The sequence below is a fragment of the Lytechinus pictus genome, chromosome 7 (assembly GCF_037042905.1).
Source record: "Lytechinus pictus isolate F3 Inbred chromosome 7, Lp3.0, whole genome shotgun sequence".
NCBI lineage: Eukaryota > Metazoa > Echinodermata > Echinoidea > Temnopleuroida > Toxopneustidae > Lytechinus > Lytechinus pictus.
In genome coordinates this window covers 17,422,193-17,445,387 of record NC_087251.1, presented here as the reverse complement: position 1 = coordinate 17,445,387, position 23,195 = coordinate 17,422,193, and the positions used below count along the sequence as shown (strand labels likewise).

Genomic DNA, 23,195 nt, shown 5'->3' with positions numbered 1-23,195 from the left:
CTTAAAAGCAAGGGCATGTCAAAGGAGTGTCCCACTCCAAGACAGGTCCTGGGGCACTTCATGAGCCCTTGCTACTTAGGCCTCTAGGTAAAATAAATATGGCACTGCATATAAACAATCACATGAGCATTTGTTATTATTTTTAAGTTTTAAATGTTTAACTTTCATGATGCCATACTTGAGAAAACTCCTCCATGCCCTTCAGGCTGTGGGATTTGGGTGCACTAGGTCACAATGGCAAATAGCTCCAAGATAGGCAAAGGACAGTGTGGAATGTCCCTGGGGTTCCTTAAATAACAAACACAGCATGATATAGGTAACATGATGAAAGAAATATTACAAAAACAAAACTTACTTTGAATTGATAAGGAAGTTATCAGGCTTGATATCACCATGGATGATCTTACATCGATGCATGTGTTCTATAACCTGCAGGATCTCGATAGCCAGGATCAAGACCCACTGTTCTCGCATATCTCTTCCTTTTCGTTGCTTGTATGTGTTGATGAAATCAAGAAGGGTGCCTTTAGTTTCGTACTCGGTCACCAGGCAGCTCCTATCTTGGTAGATGTGTGCACATTCAGCATTCATCAAGGACGGACGCTGCAGAGAATGAGATTGGTAAGTTTCAACCGGGGATCAAGTTACAGTAAATGCTTTTCCTCATTAATTATCACACTGTGACACAAACACCATCCAAATTATAATAGAGAAATCTACCTGAAGAGAATGAAGGAGATTCAAGTGAATGCTTATTCATGCATGTACATGTATATATAACAGAAAAACCATGAAATATATTTGTCAGGACAGAAAAATAAGATTATAACCCTCAAGTCTGGCATCTACTCCCCCTTATACATCCCAGCTGGTATTTTCCACAGGCATCTGATTCATTTTTTATGGTACAGAAAAATGTACTTCTCTACTTAGGATTTGACACACAAATAAGGGGAGGGGCATATAGTACATGAGCGGTGGTGGTGGTTGCTATTTTACCAGACTGCTAAGAAAGCATGAATGCTTGTTAGCATATAGTAACCGGATGATCAAATATAAGCGGTTTTTCAGCGCAATCCCCACCCAGGTCTGATTACGGTTGAAAATATTACGATCAGCAGGGCATCATCCATCACAACAGAGTTGGATTTGAGGTGAACAACTCACCACATCGATCTGGGAAGGCAATCTGCTAATTCTAGCATGTAACTCTTTGATGATGTACATCTCCCAGGGGCATGGAGGGTGTTGGACCTTGAGGGCTACTCTGCGGAACTCATCTTCTATGTCATTCATGTCCTGTGCATCAAGGCATGCAGCCAGGTAGATGGTAGCAAAGGCTCCCTCTCCTACCTTCTTCATCACATTAAACACATGGATCTCATCACCTAACGGTAGCAACAACAAAAAAAAGCAGGAGACAAGATTAACTAGTGCAGAGCTTCCAATATTTAGAAATACAATTAAGTAATCCAGTAGCCCTGAATTCATAATACCGACATGAAATTAGTCATTTTTTATGAGGTATTATGATTTGCCTGCTGGAACGAGCACTGTGGAGCAAATATATGAAAATGATGAACAAAGAATGTACAGATGTAAATGTGCAGATAAAGGATATCTTGCTTTACTTAAGATATTTATAATGGACGTGATTAAGTCGTTCCCTTTTTCATGTAAGAACATAGAGATACTGTGCATTTTTGTATTATGTGTAGGGGAAGGCGGGGTAAGTTGTGACACTTTTTGCATTTTGCATGTTAAAATTGATATGACTAGTAATATTGTAGAAATAAGTACCTTGCCTTTAAATTTGATTCTTGGGAGATATTTTTCACCTATATATAACTTTCTAACCCCACACTGAAAGTCGTTGTGACCTTTGAAAAAACTGATGTCAAATGGCTCAACTTGCCCCATCTGTGGGGTAAATTGTGCCACAGTCTGGGGTAAGTTGAGCCACAAAAACTATGTACAAAATGTATGCGGGAGAACCAGGATGTCAATTTTTCATTTAAAGTCTTTTCACTTGCTAATTCTCTATAAATACTAACATCTTCAAAAATTAAAAGAACTGTCATGTGAATTTGCTCCTTTCTGCCTGCATATCAATGGCTTTTTATGTTTTTTTAATTTTTCATTATACATTACCATAAGAGTTACCATGGCTCAACTTGCCCCACGTTGGTTCAAACTTTTTGCGATATTTTCACATCCACACATTTCTTATGCATCCATCATGTAAAAGACTATGACAAGAGTGAGAATCAATACCTGGACTAACAATATTGTTCTTATTTCTATAATATATTTAAAGATATGTGTGGGTAAAAAGCACTTATCTATTTCACACCCTATTTTACTTTTTTGGCTGAAATTTGTATTTTTCCCTCTAAAAAAGTACTTTTTGTTCCAAAGTTGAAAACAATGTGGTGGGGTTGAGGGTTATGCAATGGGTCATCAATAAATGACATCACCACAATGTCTGACTCATTCATTATTAGCCTGGGGGTGGTGGCTCAACTTGCCCCTATGCTCAACTTACCCCGCCTTCCCCTATCCAATGTATGCTTGCATATTCACACTCAAATTCATAAGCGGCTTCAAATTTGTAATCAAAGATATTTAATAATGTGACAGCATACGAGGATATAATTTATATCATACATCACAAAATATGAAGCTTTGAATGTTTTAAATCTATAGCTAGCTAACAGTGAGTGTGTTTCAATATCAGCTCTCTCAGATAAATATACAGACTCCTTCGCTCAAGTCTTCACTCCTGAAGAAGAGTAGAGTTCACTGGCTTGAAGCATTGAGACTACCAGACCTTCTAAGAACTATTATAGTTCAAAGGAATACCCAGCAGTCCTTTTCAGGACTATCTTATATGGTGCTAAGTGCTAACAATTCATCTATCGACTCTCTCATTTGCATTTTGCGCTTGTTGTGCATATAACTATTTTGTGGAACAAAGCAACACATTTGTTTGATTTTTTCCATCAATTGATATCAACTTTCTGTTGGGATAAACTTGGCTTTTAAAGAATTCAATACCTGAATTTCTCTTGTTTCCATTATAATAAGGACTTACCAAAGCTAACAGCAAGGCCTGGCTTGATTTCTTGCATCACTTGTTCATGCTGATAGATTCCTTTATACATGGACAGAGGTTTGGATAGGCCAACCAGTAGAAGGTTCTGAAGACCAGCATTGAACGGGTCGCTGTAGTCAAGAGGTTCATCTCGCATTCCAAAGACAGTGATGTCCTCCTCCACTTGTTCCACATCCTGGATTGTCCTATCTGGGATAAAGCTCATCTCCAAGTTTGGCAGATCATCCTTGTGCAGGAGGCCATTGTCATTTGACTTTGGTTGTGATTCGAGAAGCGATTGGGTGTTGAAGGATAACTCTTTCCTAGACAGTTCTGCTCCTCCAATCTGGACGTGGTGGTCCTGTGCACAGGAGTTGTTGCCAGCCTCCAAGGCAGCACTGATGGGCTCTGGGTTGTCAACATGGATTTGAAAGCCCAAAGATAAAGATCCAGCCTGTTTCTGACATTGGACGGGAGGATCTTCATCCATGTGGATGCTGAAACCTTGGACAGATGGCGCAACATTTTTCTCTCTTTCTACTTGAGTGTTGATTGATGACTGGTGACCTTCCAGAGAGGAAGCAGAGGCATGTGAGTTGGTGGTTGAGGCAGAGCTTGAGGCCGATGATCGGGCATTCTCTGCACTTGTCTCCATGATAGGGCTGTGTAAACAAAGAAATCCAAACAATTTTACACTACCTGCAGGTAAACAAAACTACATTGTTATGTATATCACAACAATACCCAATTATTACTTACATGATTTAAAAAGGGTGCTCTCTTTACAATTTCATTGATAAATTTGGGCATTAAGGTCGGCTCCCTTGTAAATAACATTTGACTCATCAATGCAGTATTGAAATACAACGCAAGAAGTCTAAATAAACAATCATTGTAAGCAATGACTTGGTGCTCATCTATTATTCCACAAGGAAATTCCCTGAATTATTCATTTTGAATGAATTAGCACCATCTGTTCCATTTATGCTATGACAAAGACATGCATGATAATAATTATGAAATAAAACTGAGCTTCTCTCTTGACCTCACTAATTATTATTTTTTCTCTTTTAAATATTGTTCTATGCAAAGGGAAGAATGGATCTCTTGTTCCCATGCTACAGTAGCATTTTAGCATGTAATGAATGTAACAGATCTCAATAACCAGAATACTTTCATCAACATGTTTTTTTTCTTTCTCCAGGAAGAAATGGTTTATTCAAAAGGCATATCCTCTTTGTCTGATATGCATGTGTATACATCATAAAGATAGATTCAAATTACGGTAATGATCCCAAAGTCACTCCTACCATAAACCAACAAAAGTGTGTCTCTATAGAAAATAACATTATCTAAACATTAACAAAAAACAGTTATATGACGAATTATTCTGGTAGATAATTTGTTATTGTCCAGTACTCTTTTATATCTTAGATGCAGGGAAGTATCAGTAATGTATCAAGGATTAACCCTAATTATAGACTGCATCGCTCGCTGACTGTTTACTTTCAAGTCTCGCGCAACTTTGGAGACCAAAATTGCAACACCCAGTTACGCGGTTCCGAAATTACGCAACATATGGTAAGTGCATGCAGACCCAAAATTGCTCAAAACGTGAATTCATGTACAAATCCAATGCACTCCAATAGTGTTTTTAGCCAAAATTTATAAATATATCATTATTTTTCCTATTACTGATTAAAATCAATTAATTTCATCTTGTTTGTCAAAATAAAGTTCCAAACAATGTGCATTGAAAAAACTAAAAAGTTGAAAAACAAAGAAATACATAAGAATTTAGAAAACAATAAATATATAAGAAAATAAATGTGATGTTGAAATCTTTTTATTGATCAGATTCCTATTAAGAGTCTTATTAGCTATTTAGGGGCATTATTTAGTTAATTAGAGCAATTTTTTATTTTATGCATAAATTAGCATAATTAATTAGCAATGAGATTTTCCGCAGAATTTGATCCTATAGTTTTGTAGATTATGCCATGGGTAACGTGCATGCCAATTTTCGTCATGATCGCCCGATCCACGGCCGAGATCATAAGGGGGGGGGGCTGAATCAGCACCCCCCCCCCATTCTTCTTAGGCATCAAAATAGCCCAGTCTATTTAGGGTTAAAGGAAAATTGCATTTGTAATGGCAGTGTAAGAAAGATTTAACATTTCTAAAGCAGGTCTTGTCAATTGTGCTTACCTAAGATGTCCACCTGAATGATTAACTGTGAATTCAGTCTTCTCAAAGCTTTCATTAACTGACGTGTGTACCACTCTAGAAGCAGAAGCACCAACCTTCAATCCCCCGACATCAGAAGCCCCACTGGGCAGAACTACCTCTCCTTTGGTGGGGGACTGCTCCACCTCCCTCGGTTTGATAGTACTCATAGGGGGTATGAAAGAAAGCTTGTGGGAAGACGCATCGTTGAAGGGTGTAGAAGCCATACGGGCTGCTAAATCAAAGGAGTAATTAGAGCCAGCTCCCGTCGGTGGTAGGGTTATATTCATGGTATGGTCACGCTGTTGAGAAGGTTCACTACTGGGATGTACTTCCATTGCTTCCACTCCCTAAATAGGACAGTGATGTCATTTTGAGACAAAAGTAAACACTTTGCTTCCTTCAAATACCAACACATTAAATAATCTATTCATAAGGTTTAGCATATACATGTACTGTGTCAGCAATAAGTAAAATCAGCACTTTGAAATATTCTTAAGATTCATGAACACGTTCGCATCTCACACACCTCTCGTTAACATCCAGTCTGCAAAAACAAGGAAAGGGCCAATTATTTTCACAATTAATGACATTACTCCCATGCATATTCTCACTGACAATTCTGTCTGAACCATCCAGAATTTTGTGTCCTCCCTCTATTCTTATATTTTTTGGGGTAATTTGTGTTATATTATGAATTGAATTTGAAAAGGATTTTATTTTTCAAAGCTACTTTCTAATATAATTTTTTAATATGATGGAAAGCCAGGGGGCTGTTTCAGAAGTCAGCTTGTAAAGTTACACATGACAAACACAAATGACTGGAGTAAAAAGTGACAAAAGCCGAAAGAATTTCTGTACATCTTTAGAAAGTTTGCCTTTACTTTAAAACGATTCTTTGAAAATGTGTCTATAAATATACTCGGCACTGAAATGCATGTTTAGTATAAGAGCATGCACGAACAACCAAACATTAGCTGATGCCATGAATAATGATTGAGAAACCATTTGGCTTTCTATATTCTAGTTAAACTCCTCAGTACTCACATCTTCTTCTTGCTCCTGATCTTCTAGGGGCATGAATGGTACACCCTTTGAAGATTGCAGAATACCTGTCATCTCTCTCCTATCTTTCACTTGCTTGTAATCTGATGGAGGCCTGTACAAGATATGAAGGAAATATTACAGGATTACTTGATTGCTATTATTACGTGGTATTCTTTAAACATGTCATAAATTACCTTTATACAGTGCGTATCAAAAAAAGTTTACGCTTTGAAAAAGCCCTGGGAATTAAAAAATATACATGTGGGTAATTTTTTCACATATAATCTTGGGTTTGGGTCTCATCTATCCAATGAAGTAAAAGTTTTGACAGAACGTTACACTTGAGTGAGCACTGTCCATTTTTGTAAAGCTCGCAGAAATCTGTTGGCGCAGAAATGCTAGTTTTCACGCTGTGTCAAGGGGAAAGGGCGAAATCAAACTTACCCTGCGAAACATTTCTCATATATTTTCCATTGCACTTTTTGTCAATTGTAATAAATGGATACATTCAAGCATTTTGTAACAATTTTGCCACCCAAATTGAAATTTCAACAGTTAGTAAGCATAACCTTTACCCTTTTTGTGCCAGCTGGATCTGAGGACATAACTAAATCTGAACAAAAGTTTATATCAGACATCTCCAGCATTTTTCACTAAGTTTTTATCATTTAAAGTGGGTTTACATTTTATTTTTCATTTAATACTTGTTTCTCCACATTTTTTCCAAGCTTGACAATGATTAACAAAATGAAAATCAAGCCTAAGCCATTTCATGTAAATCACAGCTCAGTGTAAAGTTAATATCGTCGAGATGGCCTCTGTGTGTGGGGGAGTGGGGTGGGGTGCAATGCACTCTTCAAATTGTTTTGGGCAAGGAAACAAGTTAAAAAGGTAAAAGATATATTCAAATCAATTTACCTAGCTAAGGTCTACTTTTATTCGCATAACTATTTCAAAGCTCTGCGCAAATAATTTCTTACTAATTTTTCAAAAGTAAGTGGTGCTCACTCAAGCGGAAATATTTTTTTCGACAGTTACAACGTCATTTGCTTAAACGGATCTGTACCAATGTTAAAATGTGGAAAAATCTTCAGGATATTATAAATGTATAATTTTACATGATTTTTTCTAAGTGTAAATTTTTTTTTGATATGCATTGTAGAATAGGTATTATGCATAAGATATTAACAGACGCATGGCCAGATAAATTTGCCATGCGTCCAGTAATTACTTATGCATGGTTGTAAAAAAAAAAAAAAAAATTAGCCAAAAATTCCACCATTCTAAAAAACAAATGATACACAGGTTCGTGCATCGGTAGGACGAGTAAGCATGCGGTAACTATGGAAACTAGTCTAAACCCACTCGGCTGCGCCTCGAGGATTTAACAGTTCCATAATTACCTTGCGCTCACAAAACCTACCGATGCACCCACATCTGTGCATATTCATGTATCATTTAGCAATGTAATTTGTTTCTATTCATAGACCAGAATTGTGACCCCTCTCTATGAAGTGTGTGATTGTTGAACACTTGCTCCCTATCACAACATGCGGTTACACAAGCCTGATATTATCTGTCCATTATCTTTCCCATAACCTGTGATTACACTGTAACTGGTTAAGTCTCTGAGCCAGTATCTCACTAAATTTCTCTCCAATCAAGCCATATCATGAGTACAGATGGATTCCAAACTGACCCAGCTGGATAAGCTGAAGTCGGTTGCATTGCCCTTTACACATCATTTCAACTTACGTGTTTTCTTTGGTATTGTCCACTGGCTCATCTTCAAATATTGTGATCTTTCCAGCACCTGCCTCTTTGATCTCTGTCTTGACATCATCTTGATAGATAGGTATAGAGGAGAATGCAGATGATGGTGGAACTACTTGTTGTGGTGCTTCGTTGGACTGACCCATCCTTGGAGCCAGAGGCTGTCTTCGAGGAATGATGCCTTGTCCTACAAAACCTCTGATGTGGTTGTCAGCACTGGCATCTTCAAATATTGCACCCTTGCTCAATGGCTTTACATCTAGAAAGATCACAATATCAAAGGGGGGGGGAATAAAATAAAGAATACAAAAATTGAGAAAATAACCTCATGTACTAGAATAAACTTTTCAGGCCACTAAATAATAAATGACCGAATATGAAAAAAAAAAAAAGGATTTTGATTTTTGATTGCTTCAAAATTTGAACTTGCAGATTTATTGAAATGTGACGTATCATTGCCTCCCAGTGAGGTTGGACTGGTGTGTTGAATTAAAGTTATTTCCATAGCCTTCATTTAATAAGACCCCTCTGTAATTATCATTCAAATGTGAGTCCACTCTAAAAAATATCCACAAGATCCTGCTTACCGCTACTCTCATTTGCAAATTCCATCTCAAATTCTTTCTCCTTGTGGGTGACTTGATTCTGGAATTCAGCATCCAAATCAAACTGATTACTCTTCAAAGAGCAATTGAGCATAGCATTAATCACTCCTAGAGCTTCCTTTGTGTTGATGGTCGGCGAGGGCGCAGTCAGACCCTTAGGGGTTCGTATTTGGTTCAACCGACCGTTCCTGGAGCGGCTCAATGATGCAAAAGATGCAGAAGATGGGGTCTTGTCGCTCATCATGGAGGATTGGGGTGTCTTCTCATCATTGAGGCCTGTTCCTTGGGTAACTGTTGAGCTGGTATTGGACAGGAAGCTTTGGTTTGGGGTAATAGTGTCTTGTTCTGTCTGAGATCTAATCTTTGAAAGTGGAGCAGTCACAGGTTGTGGGTGGATAGAGAAAGCGGAGGTGGAAGATGGGTTGCAGGGAGTTGGCGCTGCCATCAGGGGAGCACTTGGTGGCTTAGCTGCAGCAGCAGTAGCTACTGTGGGGTACTGAGGGGCTGGTTTAGCTGGAGGATCCTGATCTGGGTCACAGAATATATTGAAGTTTCCTATCAAGACAAAGAGGAGGAGGTAAAAAAAAGGGAATGGACTTTGTTTTTATTTACAGATCCAACAACTTCTTCAAAACTGTTAAATGCATTCAAGAAGTTGCAATGTGAATCCAAAGCTGACCATTGTTGCTGACCTTGACAAATTGAAACATGAGAGTTTATAATTTTTGAATGTTTCCTGTAATAGAAATCATATTTTTGATTGCTACAATTAAATGATAATTCATGAAAGAATTGCTTTTAAATCTTGGGCAAACATAAAAGCAATGTTGAAATAATGCAAAGGATATGTGTAATTCTTTTAGAAAAATCTAAAACTACAAAGGCAGGCATGATATTCCCCTCTGAAAAAAAAAAATCTGAAAAGAAGCCAAGGGTGGCTAAGTCAGCCGAAGTCAGAGGCACCCCGGTCGAGGTTACAAGCTCTTGCATAGTAAAGAAATCGAAAGTGATTTTTTCAAGGTGAGTCTGCATAATAGCTTTATCATTTGATTTAAAAAAGCAGTAAAAAACAGTATGAGAATGTTCTTAGGCAAAGGATTTCACGTAAAAAAATTAACAAAAAACAAAACAAAACAAATCTGAAAAAAAAAAAAAAAAATAGGAATTCAGATTTTAATCGGGAGAATATCATGCCTGTATGATATCTTTTGTTTTATAGTTTTTTTCTAAAAGAATTCCAATGTAACATGTTAAATGAAACGTTCATACCAGTTGCACTTGTCAGATCATCAAATAGAAGCTGCTTTGTACAAGTGATAGTAGAGTCTCTGAAAAGATGAAAACACAGAAATAATAAAAGAATCTTGTAAAACAGCAAGCATTATTCAATGTATCAATTCTATAATACCAGTCATATATACAACAATCACATGCCTCCTGTCTGAAACTACTAAGTTGAAATCAACTGATTGTAATAAGCATAAAACAGTATTACATTCAAATTAAAAAATTAAAAAAAATTCTAAAAGGCTATAAAATTTTCCAATCTAATATTGAAACATTGTATCTCTGAATCACTAAGAAAAAAGTGACCAAATGTAGTTTGGCCCCGTAAATTAGATATGGAGCCACAAGTGGAGCGTCTCTCTCAATATAGCAGCAGTGCTGACTTTGAATACAACAATAGAGTACTTATTCACAAAAACACCAATCATATGATAATAAAATACTATGTTCATTGACCCTAAATAATATTTGACCTTGATCATGTGACCTAAGACTAAGCAAGATGATCAGAGATACTTGAAAAATGGTTGAAAAAAAAATTGAAAAAACCTATTTTTGTGTGGTAAATTGCATTTCTAAATATTTGATAATTCACTGGAGAAGATATACATAACCTTACTGTGATCATCCAACACTCAAATGTCAGGCTGCCAAAATAAAACAAGTATCAAATGATAAACCCTGTATACATACCCTCCTGAGTTTGATCTATTCCTTTGCTTGGTGATATTCTCACAGGCTACGATACTGTCCAAGGGTGAGGTATGAGAGAGACCAGTAGATTTGCTTGAAGACCCTTGTGTCTGGAAGCCTTCTTGAGACAATGCATACTGGGCAGTGGGTACTGTTGGTGCCGGTTGTGATGGCGCTACTTGAGCAGGCTGTTGGGGTACCACTGGCGCAGAGTAAGCTGGTGCCATTGGCGCAGGCTGTGGGGGTAAAGTGGGTGTGGGATGAACCGCTGTGGGCTGCACTTGCTGAGACATTTGGGGAGCCATAGCCTCCATCTTCTGTTTCACAAGTAACTCAATATACTGCTCCTGCTGGATCCTAAGAAAACAATAAAGAACGTTATCCTTTAGCAGAAAAATATATCGTCCCTATTCATCCAAACCTTTTTATAAGTCAGTCATGGGTCAAAATATTGAGTTGAATGCAAAAATCAGAGTGGAAATTGATTATATATATATATATATATATATATATATATATACAGCAAAGGTGACAAACAACAATATTCTCCCAGCTTTTCAAGATCAATTTTTTTGCTGAAAGCAAACTGTACTGAGGAAGTTTGTTTGATATCATGTTTAAATTCACTTGAAAAGTGATCACAGATCATCAATGTCTGCTCTAGAGTAAAGTCAAACCAGAATGTGATTTCCTTAAAAGTCTTAGAGTCAAAGTTATAATTAAGGTGAAAAATTTTTATCATCAGAAATAGATGCAATAAATTCTGTCAGTTTAAGAAAGCCAAACAATGTAAAACAATGAAATCTAACTGAAAACCAAGAACATTGGAAATTTATTTCACAGACATGCACATATGGGCAAGTGTAGTAAGATTTCATATCCTAGAAATAATTCCATTTACTGACATAATGCCATGCTCCTTAACCCTTATTAAACTTGGGGGACAAATTTCGTCATTACACCATCGGGCAAATTTTTTTGACCGCGCCGCTTGCTGACTTTTTACTTTCAAATCTGGCGCATCTTTTGAGACCAAATTTGCAACGCCCGGGTACGCGATTCCGAAATTACACAACGTTTTGTAAGTGCATGTCAGACCCGAAATTGCTCAAAAACGTGATTCCGTGTACAAAGTCAATGCAAATTGTGTTTTTCAACCAAAAATCATAAATGCATGATTATTTTTATTTTTCTTGGTTTAAATGGATTTATTCTATGCTATTTATGATCGCAAAAGAATCCCCGACAAAGTTTATCGGAAAAAACAATAAAAAACAAACGTTTGAAAAAACAAGAAATACATAAGAATTTAAAAAGCAATGAAATACATAAGAAATTAATAATGTTTTGCAATTTTTTGGGAGATATTAGTTAGAAATGTAATAATTGATACTCTCACAAAGAATTAGGATTCAACTAGCTAGATAAATTGAGTTAAAGGCAAATTTCATACGCTTATTTGCATAATTAATTAATGAATAAAAAAATATAAACAATTAATTTTGTGAAAATTTTACTACACAGTCTCATAGTTTACATCCGGCTCTACGCGCATGCACGGGGGGGGGGGGGGGGGGGGGGTCCCCCAGTATATACTGGTCTAAAATAGCCCAGTTAAGATAGGGTTAATGAACAATTACTCTCCTGCAAAGTCTTTTAGCACATACCAGCAATACAAATTTATACAAACAAAAAATGGGTGACCCCTTTGTTAGATTCTGTTACAATTTACTCGGTGATCCTTACCACAGGGCAATGTACATTGTAACATAAGAGATAATCAATTGTAAATATCAATTGTAGTACCCTGGAATTAATTGTTAATGCTGTGTATGGATGACATACCTCTGTTGTTCTAATTTCTCCTGCATCTTTGCAATCATTTCATCTTGTTCCTTCTGCTTCCTAACCATGTCTACTCGCATCCTTTCAGCTTCTTCCATTTTAGCTGTAAAAAAGAAGAATCAAACCTTGTAAGAAACTTTCAGAGAAATATGATATACTCAATCATATATTCCATCATAATTTAATTGATAAAAGACTATCTTAGGTATTCAAAATTTTATGCAACCATTGTAAATACAATTCACTGTGCTGCATCACCACAAAAAGAACAACAGAAACTTAAACCTGTGCTTTATTTGTTATATAAAATAAGTTGACAGAATGAATTTTTGTAGGAAGATCATTGAAAACCTCTCAAACTACATGGATTGCACAGGCAGGGGAGGCCATCATCTGCTCATTTCTATGACATAACCAGCATAAACATGTGTTAATGTCAGCTTCATTGAGCACACCGATGTAATTGTCATGTAGCTTCCTCTCTTTTATTGCATCTCAAGTTTGTTTACCAGCTAGAGGTACATTGCTGCACCCAAAACATATTGCTGGAGAGTTGTGGGAAATTAAAGCAACAACACGTGACTAGCATACATATTACCTATTACCTACATATATGTAGAATTACATGCTACCAAATATGAGTTGGATAATCACCTTGTATTTCTCTCTCTTTTCTCTTTGTCCTGTCTTTGATACCACGTAGTTCTTCAAAAGACATCTCTCGAGCGCCACCATAGATAAGGTGCTTGCAGTACATCACTCTTGTGTTGTCATTCACGTTTTCCTTCAAATAAAGAATGAGCAAACATTTTGGCTGAACAATACATGTTAAAAATTCAAAATCTTAAGCTTTCGTTAATATCAGAGGGGTGGTTCATGAGGAACTTTGTCAGTTATTTTCAACAGCAGATGGCATAAGTTATATTAGAAATCCTAGCACCTAATTGGTTGCAAGCAAGGTAGTTGGTGAAAACTATGTACATTTTCATGAAATGCTCCTCACTAAATTGCCTAGGTTTGTTGACTATGTAGGAATGATCTTAACTTTTTTTTCACCTAAAATTCACAACAAATTAATTGTGATGACATTGTCATTAAAGTGGTCATCACAAAAGCAGTGCCTACATCTCGCTTCTACTATGCAGACATGAGAAAAATTGATATGAATACGTACCTGTTTGATAGCATGAAGGGCGTTTGTTGGTTTATGATGCTTCTTTTCACTCAGAACTTGGTAACCCATTTCTGGTGGCTTATGTGGAGTTCTGTGGTAATGAAAAGAAAATAAGAAAATTGATACTCAATACTGCACACTTGAAAGGAGATGAAACCAAAGATTTCATTTTTTTTCCTTTCATCCACAGCAGAATATATAAAAATTTCATGAACCTCCAGTCAACCTTGTGAACTTGTATTTATTAAAAATTCCTCTAAATACTTGGGACAAAAAAATAATAAATAAATACATGTAGTTTTAAAGATTAGACCCCAATGTTTGCTAACGAAATTAAAAACATACACACAATGCGAAAGCTAACCATATGCTCAGTGGATTCCAGGTCTGCTTTCATTTTTTCTTTAACAAAGGAAAATCTTAAATTCCAGCTTTTAATTTCAACACAGATCATTTTGCTTTCATTGTAGTGCTAATATATTGCAAGGAATAAACTTTAATATGAACATCACATAATTACAGAAGTAAAGTCAACTATCATGTGTATTAGTTTCCCTTCTATGTATTAGGACATGTCATGATCTGTGTACATATAGGTACCCCAATTAGAGTTTTGAATACCCCAGCAATGTCTTTGTTTAATTCTTGGCTGTATCTCATCAATTATTCTATGATTATCCAACTGTTGATAAAGAGGGATTTATTCCCCTCTCATGACAAGATCTAATGTAGTTTGTGCTACTCAATAGGTAAACAATAATATTCATCAATATTACCAAAAATTTGAACAGGCTAATTGTCATAATCTTGGTAATGCACAGTTTGGATGATCTCTTTGTTGTCTTTTTCTCCCTTTAGTTTTCACCATTACCAACATGGAACAAAGGTGTTCAATTGAAAGTCTGCCCTGAATTCTTCCATGCTAATAAGATGAGTCAACTCACTGTGAAAATACTATTTTGTAAAGTGTGTCTTGCATTCATTGTTAGCTCTGTCATGCTAAATACTCATGGTTAGCTCTGAAAATCTACAATGCATTTGATCATGGTTAAACTAAATGCAGTTGTTGACAAAATCTGGTTGTGCAGTTTTAATAAAAAGAGGGCTATTAATCAACATAACTCTTCCTAAGATCACATTTTTCTTTTGCACTCACGTTATCTGATCTGCATTTTCATCCACATGGACATCAAAATCTGGTCTAGAATAGCTGCTAACTTCTTGAAATGTCATCCTTGGTACGTTCCTCTGTGGAAGCTTTATATTGAAGAGAGTAATTGACATGAGAATTAGTACTACTAAATATACCCCCCCCCCCCAATCCATGAATAAGGTCATAATATGGGGGCATTTAGTACTTAAAATTGCAAAGTTGCCTTTGCATTGATGTACTACATAAGAATTGAAGACAAACATTAACAATGAATTTCAATTCTCTAAAGGTTGTATGCCCCCCAAAAGAAAAAAAGGAATTAGATTTGCAAATCCTTAAACCCTTTGGAGATGCGCACTTCTACAGAAGCCGAGCAAGTTGCTCAGTTTGAAAGTATAATTAAGAATTTCAATATATGCCCTACAAGATCTGAAGAGTTCATACACAGGAATTTATAGGCAATTATCATTTGGTTCATGTTAAGAGTTTGCGAATGTTTAAGCTTCTGATTATATGTTCACTTTCACTTGAAAAAGACTTCAGGAAACATTTAATGTTATGAGCATCTAAACTAATCACTTTCATGTTATCAGATATAAACACTCCAGCCTACAACAAAAAGTGGGTAAATTCACCCGCTGCTGCTCATTGTCGGACGTCAAATGACTCATCAACTGATTCACTTTATTATCTCATGGATTTAAATGACATCAAATGATGCAATATATTCCAGAGTTTAAATCAATCTAAATATATAAAAATGAAAATAAATAAAACCTATACAGCATGTACTGTAGCCAAGACATACCCTTTGATTCGCCCACTGACCAGCCGAAGTGGTGTTCTCCTTTCGTGACTCAGCCCGAGATGGCAGGTGCTGCCACTGCCCTGTAGGTTTGGCTGCCCCTGAACTCTGAACATCGTCGTCACAGAATATGCTTATCTGGTTGGTTCGCTGTTGGAGTGGGGCTGAAGCAGTCTGAATACCACCCCGACTTGCTGCATGTGAACATGATTATAATTATTATTAAGTGAGCATTTCAAAAAGATAACAATAATTGCAATATAAAGTCAGCATCTCCTGCTGCACTTCTTAAAATTGTCTGGAAGAAAAAAATATAGTCGAATTAATTTCTAAGATGGATGATTTCTTACCTCTGGAGTCTGGAATTTAGTCTCATCTGTCCACTTTGGATTGCTTTCACTGATATCCTAATGAACTGGAACTAGCTACCAAAATTTACTGATTTACTGCACGATTGTGAGCACCCATACATCTTACTATTGTGCAATCAATCCAGAAGTGAATGTATGCATTTTCTTCTCTACTTTCATTTCAATAATTGAATACAGCAAAGTGAGGAAGAGAGTGTGTCGAACCACTGATGATATGATATAAAAACCTAATGACCCCAAATTACCTGTCCCAAACTTTGACATCACTTAGATAAATTTGACATGAAAATTTGAGGCCAAGATTTAGATATTATCTTTTTATTCATTCATTTGTGTTTTTATTGCCTGGATAGTCTTGTTACCACTCCATTCCAGGACCTCAAATAAAAAATGACCAGGATTTGATCCTGATCTTGAACAAGCTAACAAATCTAGCAAAGCAAGTTCTGCATATAATATGGAGATATAAAGTTAGCTTACAAAGCTTAGCAGCTCCAGTTCGACTTGTGCCTATTTTCTGATGCTTCCCCCTAGCCCTGAGGTCACCGAGAGTGGCTCGCTGATCTTCAGAAGAGGTAGTAGGATTCATCATTCCTTCCTGCATCTGCTGCACAGTAGTCCGACCAACACGTGATTGAAATTCACTGGGGAAAAAAAAATCCAAACATCAAATTGTTACAATACAAAAAGCATATTTTATCAGATGACAATCGACATACAAAGATTCCTCTCTGAAATTGTGAAAAACCACATTTTCACATCTTGACAAAATTTCAAAGTATTTAAAAGTGAGAAGGTGCCATGGTTGAGTGGTTTAAGGTGCCTATCTAGGAACCTGAAAAATCCAGGAACTTCAATTCCTGCCCATGTCACCACAAACTTTTAAAAATTTATTGAAAAAAAAACCAAATCATTTTGGTATGGGTTGGAAGTCCTTTGTGGTCAGATTAAAAAAAAAAAAGCAATGGACATTGTTTCCGAGGCACATCAGGATATTTATAGAATCTATATATCCATGTATGCCATTTTGATTGGAATAAATAACATGAAGAATGCCATGGTATTGTCAAAATATGATGCTGTCTTTCTACTTATAACATAACTTACATCATGGCTCTTTCAAGCCTTTCCCGTGGTTGTGCATTACAAGCAAGACCCTCTTTATAGATAGCATCAGCTCTCTTAGTGTTCCCAGCTTGTTCCAGCTCACTGGCCCATGCCTCATAAAATAGAGTCAACTTGGTCCCAATCTGGTTAGCTTGCATAAACTTGAATATTTCCAAACTCTCACTGTCATACTGAGCCTGGATTGCATACTGTAACAGACAAAACAAAAACATTAAATGACATGAACATGCATGGTCTGCAAGGCTTAAATATACTGTAATGTTAAAAATTATTTGATAATAAGCAATCAAGTTAGGCAAATACCTTTTAACCATGCTCTCCTATGAATATTGGAGACCCAAAATTGCTGATTGCATATTATCAATTACAAAGTTTCAAAGTCATATTCTGAGTTTATGACATTGGGTAATGCATATTAAATTAGGAGCAGCAGTACCTTTAAGTGTACATCAAAGTGTGAATAAAATTGTCTCTGTAACAATACTATGTAACTATTAAAATACTTCACTATATATATTTTTATATTTTTGCAGGAAATATGCTAAGTAGGTAATGCATGGCATTGAATCAATCCAAGGCAATCAAAAGCCATCCTAAGCAGGGGCCGCAAAGACTTCAGTCCCATCTCCCCCAAACTCTTTTCAGTAAACATGTACAAATATGTGAAAATTACTATCTTATTGCAAGTTCATTGTTACTAATGGCCAACTAATTCCATGACCTTGGATGCCCTATTGCTAGGCATCATTGGCCTACCCTACGGGTGACCTTGCTCTAAATATTAAAGATCTGGTAATATAGATTTCCTTGTTGGTGGCAACACTATAAAGGGCAAAGGCAGAACATTTTAGATTCTTTTCTACGAGCTCACATACCATTTTAAGCCAGATGGAAACATATCGACTATCTTGTTTGTAGAGTTCGTTGTTCTTGAACTGGATAATGCACTTCTGTATGAGCACACCCAGGTGAGAATCCTTGCCACCCTGAGGGAAGTTCTGCTCTGTCCACTGAATGTATCGAATCCAAGGATCTAGGGGATCATCTCCATTATAGGTTCTCAACTCAGTCTCAAAACCCCTGCAGAATATAAACAAAAGATAAGTTGTGACTGTGTTTGGTTGGTATTTTCAGCAATCGCACATAGGATTGATTTTTGTACATGATTCATTTTCTGAGGATTTGTTGTGTACGGTAGTAGAAGTGCATCAATAGTCTGTAGAGAGCTTAATCAACATAAAGAGAAGTAAGCATGAGCTGCATAAAGATTTTGGTCACCCAGTTGATTATCCACAAACATTAGCAAAGTTTTACCACTTACAAGGGCAGCAGTAATGCATTCTCCCAAGATTAAGTTATATTTCTTCCTATTTGTTATATTCCACTACTCGTATGCTCTTGGACAGAGGCTCTGCCAATTACGAACAGTTATGTGAAAACCAAAGATGTCATAATTTTTACACACACAGGCACAAATAAAGTATTAAAAAAAAAGAAAAAAGGAACTTTTAGTTTCATTGATTCAATGCAATGTGTGAAGAATCCTTGCTCCATCGATTTTCAAAAGGAATTGATGCAAAATGCTTTGTTAGCAATTATTGTGAAGCTTTCCTTCCGCGATATTCATCTGGCTAAAAATTCCACCGGTGGACCCTTTTTTTAATGACATTGACGATGAAAGACCACCCCTCGCAAGGCATTATTTGGTCAAATAAGGAATTATAAACTTTTTATGATTTACCAAAACTAGGCTTACTAGTGAGAATTGTTTCGTCAGAATCATCAGACGAAATAAATCTCACCAGAAAACTCTCTATAAAATACTCGCCGAAATGGGAACTAACATACAACTCTAATGGAAAATTCTCCCGTTTTTCATGCTGGTTTCCAATTTCGGCGAGTATGATAATGCCCTAAAAATAATAGTTTTGAGCTTTAGGAAATCACAACAATATATCTTTAATCTTACTCCTTTTTCAGTTTTTAGTAAAGAGGCCTCGAGATTTTTCTATCTCAGAAACCACTTCATCATTTGAACTGTGATATTTTCACATCTTCATGAAAATAGTGCAAAATAGACATCTACCTAACTTCATTGTAATTCATGAATTAATTCTTTTAATAATAATCAAATGAATTTTGAATGAAATTCAGCCAAATACTTACTTTGTACTGGATTCGTGGGCAGAAATCCCAGGGGGGGGGGGGGACGCGTCCTCCCTACCCAGAAATGTAGGGGGGACACAATATCAAATGTCCCCCCTACTATTTTTGGTATTTTATGATGGAAAGAAATACATCATTCAAAATCGAAATAAAATATTATTTTGGACGAGATGACTTTACTTTTTCGGTGATAACTCCCCCCCCCCCCTTTTTTGCTTGTCAAATTTATTTGGTCGAAATAACATTACATTTGTGGTGATAACCCTATTTTTTTTTCTTGTCCCTGGGTTAGGGTTAGGATTCCAAACAGCATGACCAGATGAGGCCGAACAAAAGCCTTAAAAAGTCTCTTAAACATATCTTCATCCAAAAACACAAATGACCTCCTTACCAAACCTGCTAGCCTGTTCGCTTTTGACACAATTTTTTGTATGTGGGCATTGAAAGTCCACCATCTAGATCTATGCCCAGATCCTTCATTGTATCAACATGCTCTAGATTATAGACAACATTAACTTTCTTTAAATTATGATATGACCTGGGAGGAGACTCAACTTGTACTTTACAAAGAATACGAGTTAGATCTAGACTTATAAAGTTAGGCTGGTAGTTATTAGGCAAAGCTTTGTCACCGCTCTTAAAAACAGCTGAAATATGAGCCTTCTTCCATACTGTGGGAAGAACACCCAATCTAGTTGATGTGTTGTACATCTCCGGGCCTAGATGATTTCCATGCATATGTTCTTTAATCACTAGCTTCTTCTTTACTCCTTAGCTAAGCAGCTTTGTCTGAGCATTTTTTACATGTACAGTACATGTAAAAAATGCTCAGACAAAGCTGCTTAGCTACATGTAAAAAATGCTCAGACAAAGCTGCTTAGCTAAGGAGTAAAGAAGAAGCTAGTGATTAAAGAACATATGCATGGAAATCATCTAGGCCCGGAGACTTGGAAATATCTAACCGAAGCAACTTTTTTTAACCATGGCATTCAAGCATCAAAGTGACCACACGGTCAGATGGAATAGGAGCATCTCCTACCGGTTCATTTGTAAAAACACTTGAGAAATGATTTAACAATGCTTCAGCCTTCTCATGGTCATTCACACTTTCATACTGAGAGTGAGAGTTGGCCCATGCTCAGAATCTGTGAGAAGCTGGGGTATCTCGGGCTTAACTTTCATCTTGTAACCGACATAATTCCATAATTTATTGGGATTAACATTTTTTAATCCGAGCTTCACACGCCACGTTCTTGATTTTCTCTTCCTTTTGTTTCTGCCAATTGTCAAAGCCCTAAGTCCTTTGTTTTATGATGGGGGGACCTAAACTAACAGTAGAGGCGCACGGCCAATATGGGAGACTCTCTCCAATAGGGGAGACAATCTCCCACATTGGAGACTTGCTTTGCAAAAGGACAAAAGAAACAACACCAACAAAAGCATGATTTTTTCCACCCAAAATTTTGTCTCACTGAGCTTAGAAGCCCATTTGTTTTGTGTGTGATTGACAACAAAAATCCTTAAGACCTTATCAAAACAAAAGTAGACGGTGAAATTTTAAAGTAGACGGTGAAAAGGGGTAATTTTTCATGAGGAATCTGCTTATCACATTTTTATTTGCCGCCAAGGTAATCCTTTTGCAGCAAATGTAAACAAAGGAAATTGGTCTCCAAAACTGGAGACTGTCTCTGAAATTGGATACCCAAATTCTTTACAAAAGTCTCTGATATTGGAGATAATCTCCCACATTGGAGACAGTCTCCAATATTGGCCGTGCGCCTCTACTGACTAAAGCTATGCACTTTGTTTACAAACAATAAAAACTATGCCAATTTTAGTATCTTAAGTTCTTAACAAATCATCTTTCACAAATTTGTGGTAAAAAAGTTTCGAATGATCGACTTTTAACCAAGAAGAAAATATCACAAAAGTCAAAACTCATGACATGTCTAGACTTAGTTAAACGAAAATCCCGCCGTGAGCTTGTGCCTAGTTTGGGGACATTTGTGAACAATTTCTGGTCAGCTGGTGGGGAAATTTGCTCGAAGTTGGCCGGGGCGAAACTGCATTAGCGCCAGAAATTCATGTCGAGATTAATCTAAAGACACAGACATGATGAGACCCCCTCCTTAGCTTACCCCCTCCCCCTTCATACTTACTGTCTCTGCAAAATCAGCTGCTGCTGCCGATCAAAGTTTTGTGGCTGAAGAGCAGCCGTGAGATTCGTCATTTTTCGACCTTGTTTCAAAGGCAGAACATTCTCTTTACTCAGTTCCCATTCATCGGTAGACTTCGATTCGTTGTCTCGCTCCATCTTAAGATATTTTCAGCTTAAACTTGCAGTCGAAACTAGATATTTTCAGCAATGTGGACGCCAAAAATTCCGTTGCGTTTGCTTGCATTTATTTTTCAAATTTCCCGGTACGTACGTCGTACGCACGCACGCGCAGCTCATGCATTGGGCACGATTGGGCATGGGCTTCAGGCCATAGACACCGCGCACGAATATCTCGAAAATCTTCTCCCGCATGCGCTATGCACGAGCTAGCGGTCGCAGAGCTCTCCATGATCCATCCACCGAGCAAGTGCAGTGCAGTGGCGCTGGAGTGGATGGCGCCGGGCTAGCTTAGTCTACAACTGTAGACCCACATCTGCAGTGTGTGTATCACAGCTGATTCAAGGAGTCTGCATAGCAGACTAGGTCTACTAGAGCCTGCAGATCTGGGTCTACAACATGTTTGACCAATGTACACGAAACGTGTACACAAGGCGGAGCTTGCTGAAACCCTCCGTTGCCAGTAGATACCATGATTGACAGCAGATTTGTGGAAGTAGGGGCAAGAGAGGGATTAGGATCCAGCTGTTCTGACCATTTCTTATCTTGTGGAATCTAAACAAATAGGGTATACTCCTCTTTCACTTTTGGGGCTTGCTACATACACATAGGATCCATATACATGCATAGATACGTATATGAATGTACTTGAGTAGTCAGGAGATGGAATGGTTTGGATGATAGGTCCATGATGATACCAAAGTCTGTAATAGCTCATGGTTATAATAGCATAGGGCATATTTTGAAACATTTTTTGTTACAGCAAGGAACGTGTATGGAACTAATACAGTATATGAATGTGTAGAAGATGCCCTGATCACCCCCCCCCCCCCGGGTCTTTTATAAGTGACATGGAATAAACCTTGTCTTTTTCTTTCTTTCTCTTCCTTTCTTTCCTTTTTTTTCTTTTTTCCTCTTTTCATTCTTCTTGATTTTTTTTTCTTTTCCTCTTTTCTTCTCTTTTGTTTTCTTTCTTTTTTCTCTCTTCTTTTTCTCTTTATATCTTCCTTTCTTTCCTTTCCTTTCTTCCTTTTTCTTTCTTTCATTCATTCATTTTTTCCTTCCTTTTTTTTCATTTTTATCTCTTTCTCTCTCTCTCTCTTTCTTTCTTTCATTCTTTCCCTTCCTCCTCCTTTCTTATTTTTTCTAATTTTATTTTTCATTTTTATTTCATTTGCTCTCTCATTCTTCTTCCTTTCCTCCAATGTCCTGTTTTTTTTAATGTTATTATCATCCTACGTGTATCTTTATCATTTCTACAATATAATGGAACTGATTGATTAAAGGACAAGTCCACCCCAACAAAACTTGATTTGAATAAAAAGAGAAAAATTCAACAAGCATAACACTGAAAATTTCATCAAAATCGGATGTAAAATAAGAAAGTTATGACATTTAAAAGTTTCGCTTCATTTCACAAAACAGTTTGATATGCACATCTCGGTCGGTATGCAAATGAGGGAACTGATGACATCACTCACTCACTATTTCTT

At 36.9% G+C, this 23,195-nt stretch overlaps 1 protein-coding gene across 1 annotated transcript in view; it reads right to left on the bottom strand.

Moving 5' to 3' along the window:
• LOC129264850 (uncharacterized) overlaps positions 1–21,954 on the bottom strand; it is a 28,761-nt gene extending 6,807 nt beyond the window's left edge. The window contains exons 1-18 of the mRNA XM_064102114.1: positions 21,527–21,954; positions 18,077–18,281; positions 17,181–17,389; positions 16,554–16,717; positions 15,706–15,896; positions 14,901–15,001; positions 13,745–13,835; positions 13,225–13,354; positions 12,571–12,673; positions 10,726–11,082; positions 10,015–10,073; positions 8,728–9,300; positions 8,123–8,399; positions 6,368–6,479; positions 5,303–5,670; positions 3,095–3,756; positions 1,168–1,388; positions 356–603 (exon numbers count right to left, since the gene is read on the bottom strand). Coding sequence (XP_063958184.1) covers positions 356–603; positions 1,168–1,388; positions 3,095–3,756; positions 5,303–5,670; positions 6,368–6,479; positions 8,123–8,399; positions 8,728–9,300; positions 10,015–10,073; positions 10,726–11,082; positions 12,571–12,673; positions 13,225–13,354; positions 13,745–13,835; positions 14,901–15,001; positions 15,706–15,896; positions 16,554–16,717; positions 17,181–17,389; positions 18,077–18,281; positions 21,527–21,681 — 4,226 coding nt within the window. The 5' untranslated portion in view covers positions 21,682–21,954. The remainder of the gene's footprint in view (positions 1–355; positions 604–1,167; positions 1,389–3,094; positions 3,757–5,302; positions 5,671–6,367; positions 6,480–8,122; positions 8,400–8,727; positions 9,301–10,014; positions 10,074–10,725; positions 11,083–12,570; positions 12,674–13,224; positions 13,355–13,744; positions 13,836–14,900; positions 15,002–15,705; positions 15,897–16,553; positions 16,718–17,180; positions 17,390–18,076; positions 18,282–21,526) is intronic.
• Positions 21,955–23,195: the final 1,241 nt, after the last annotated feature.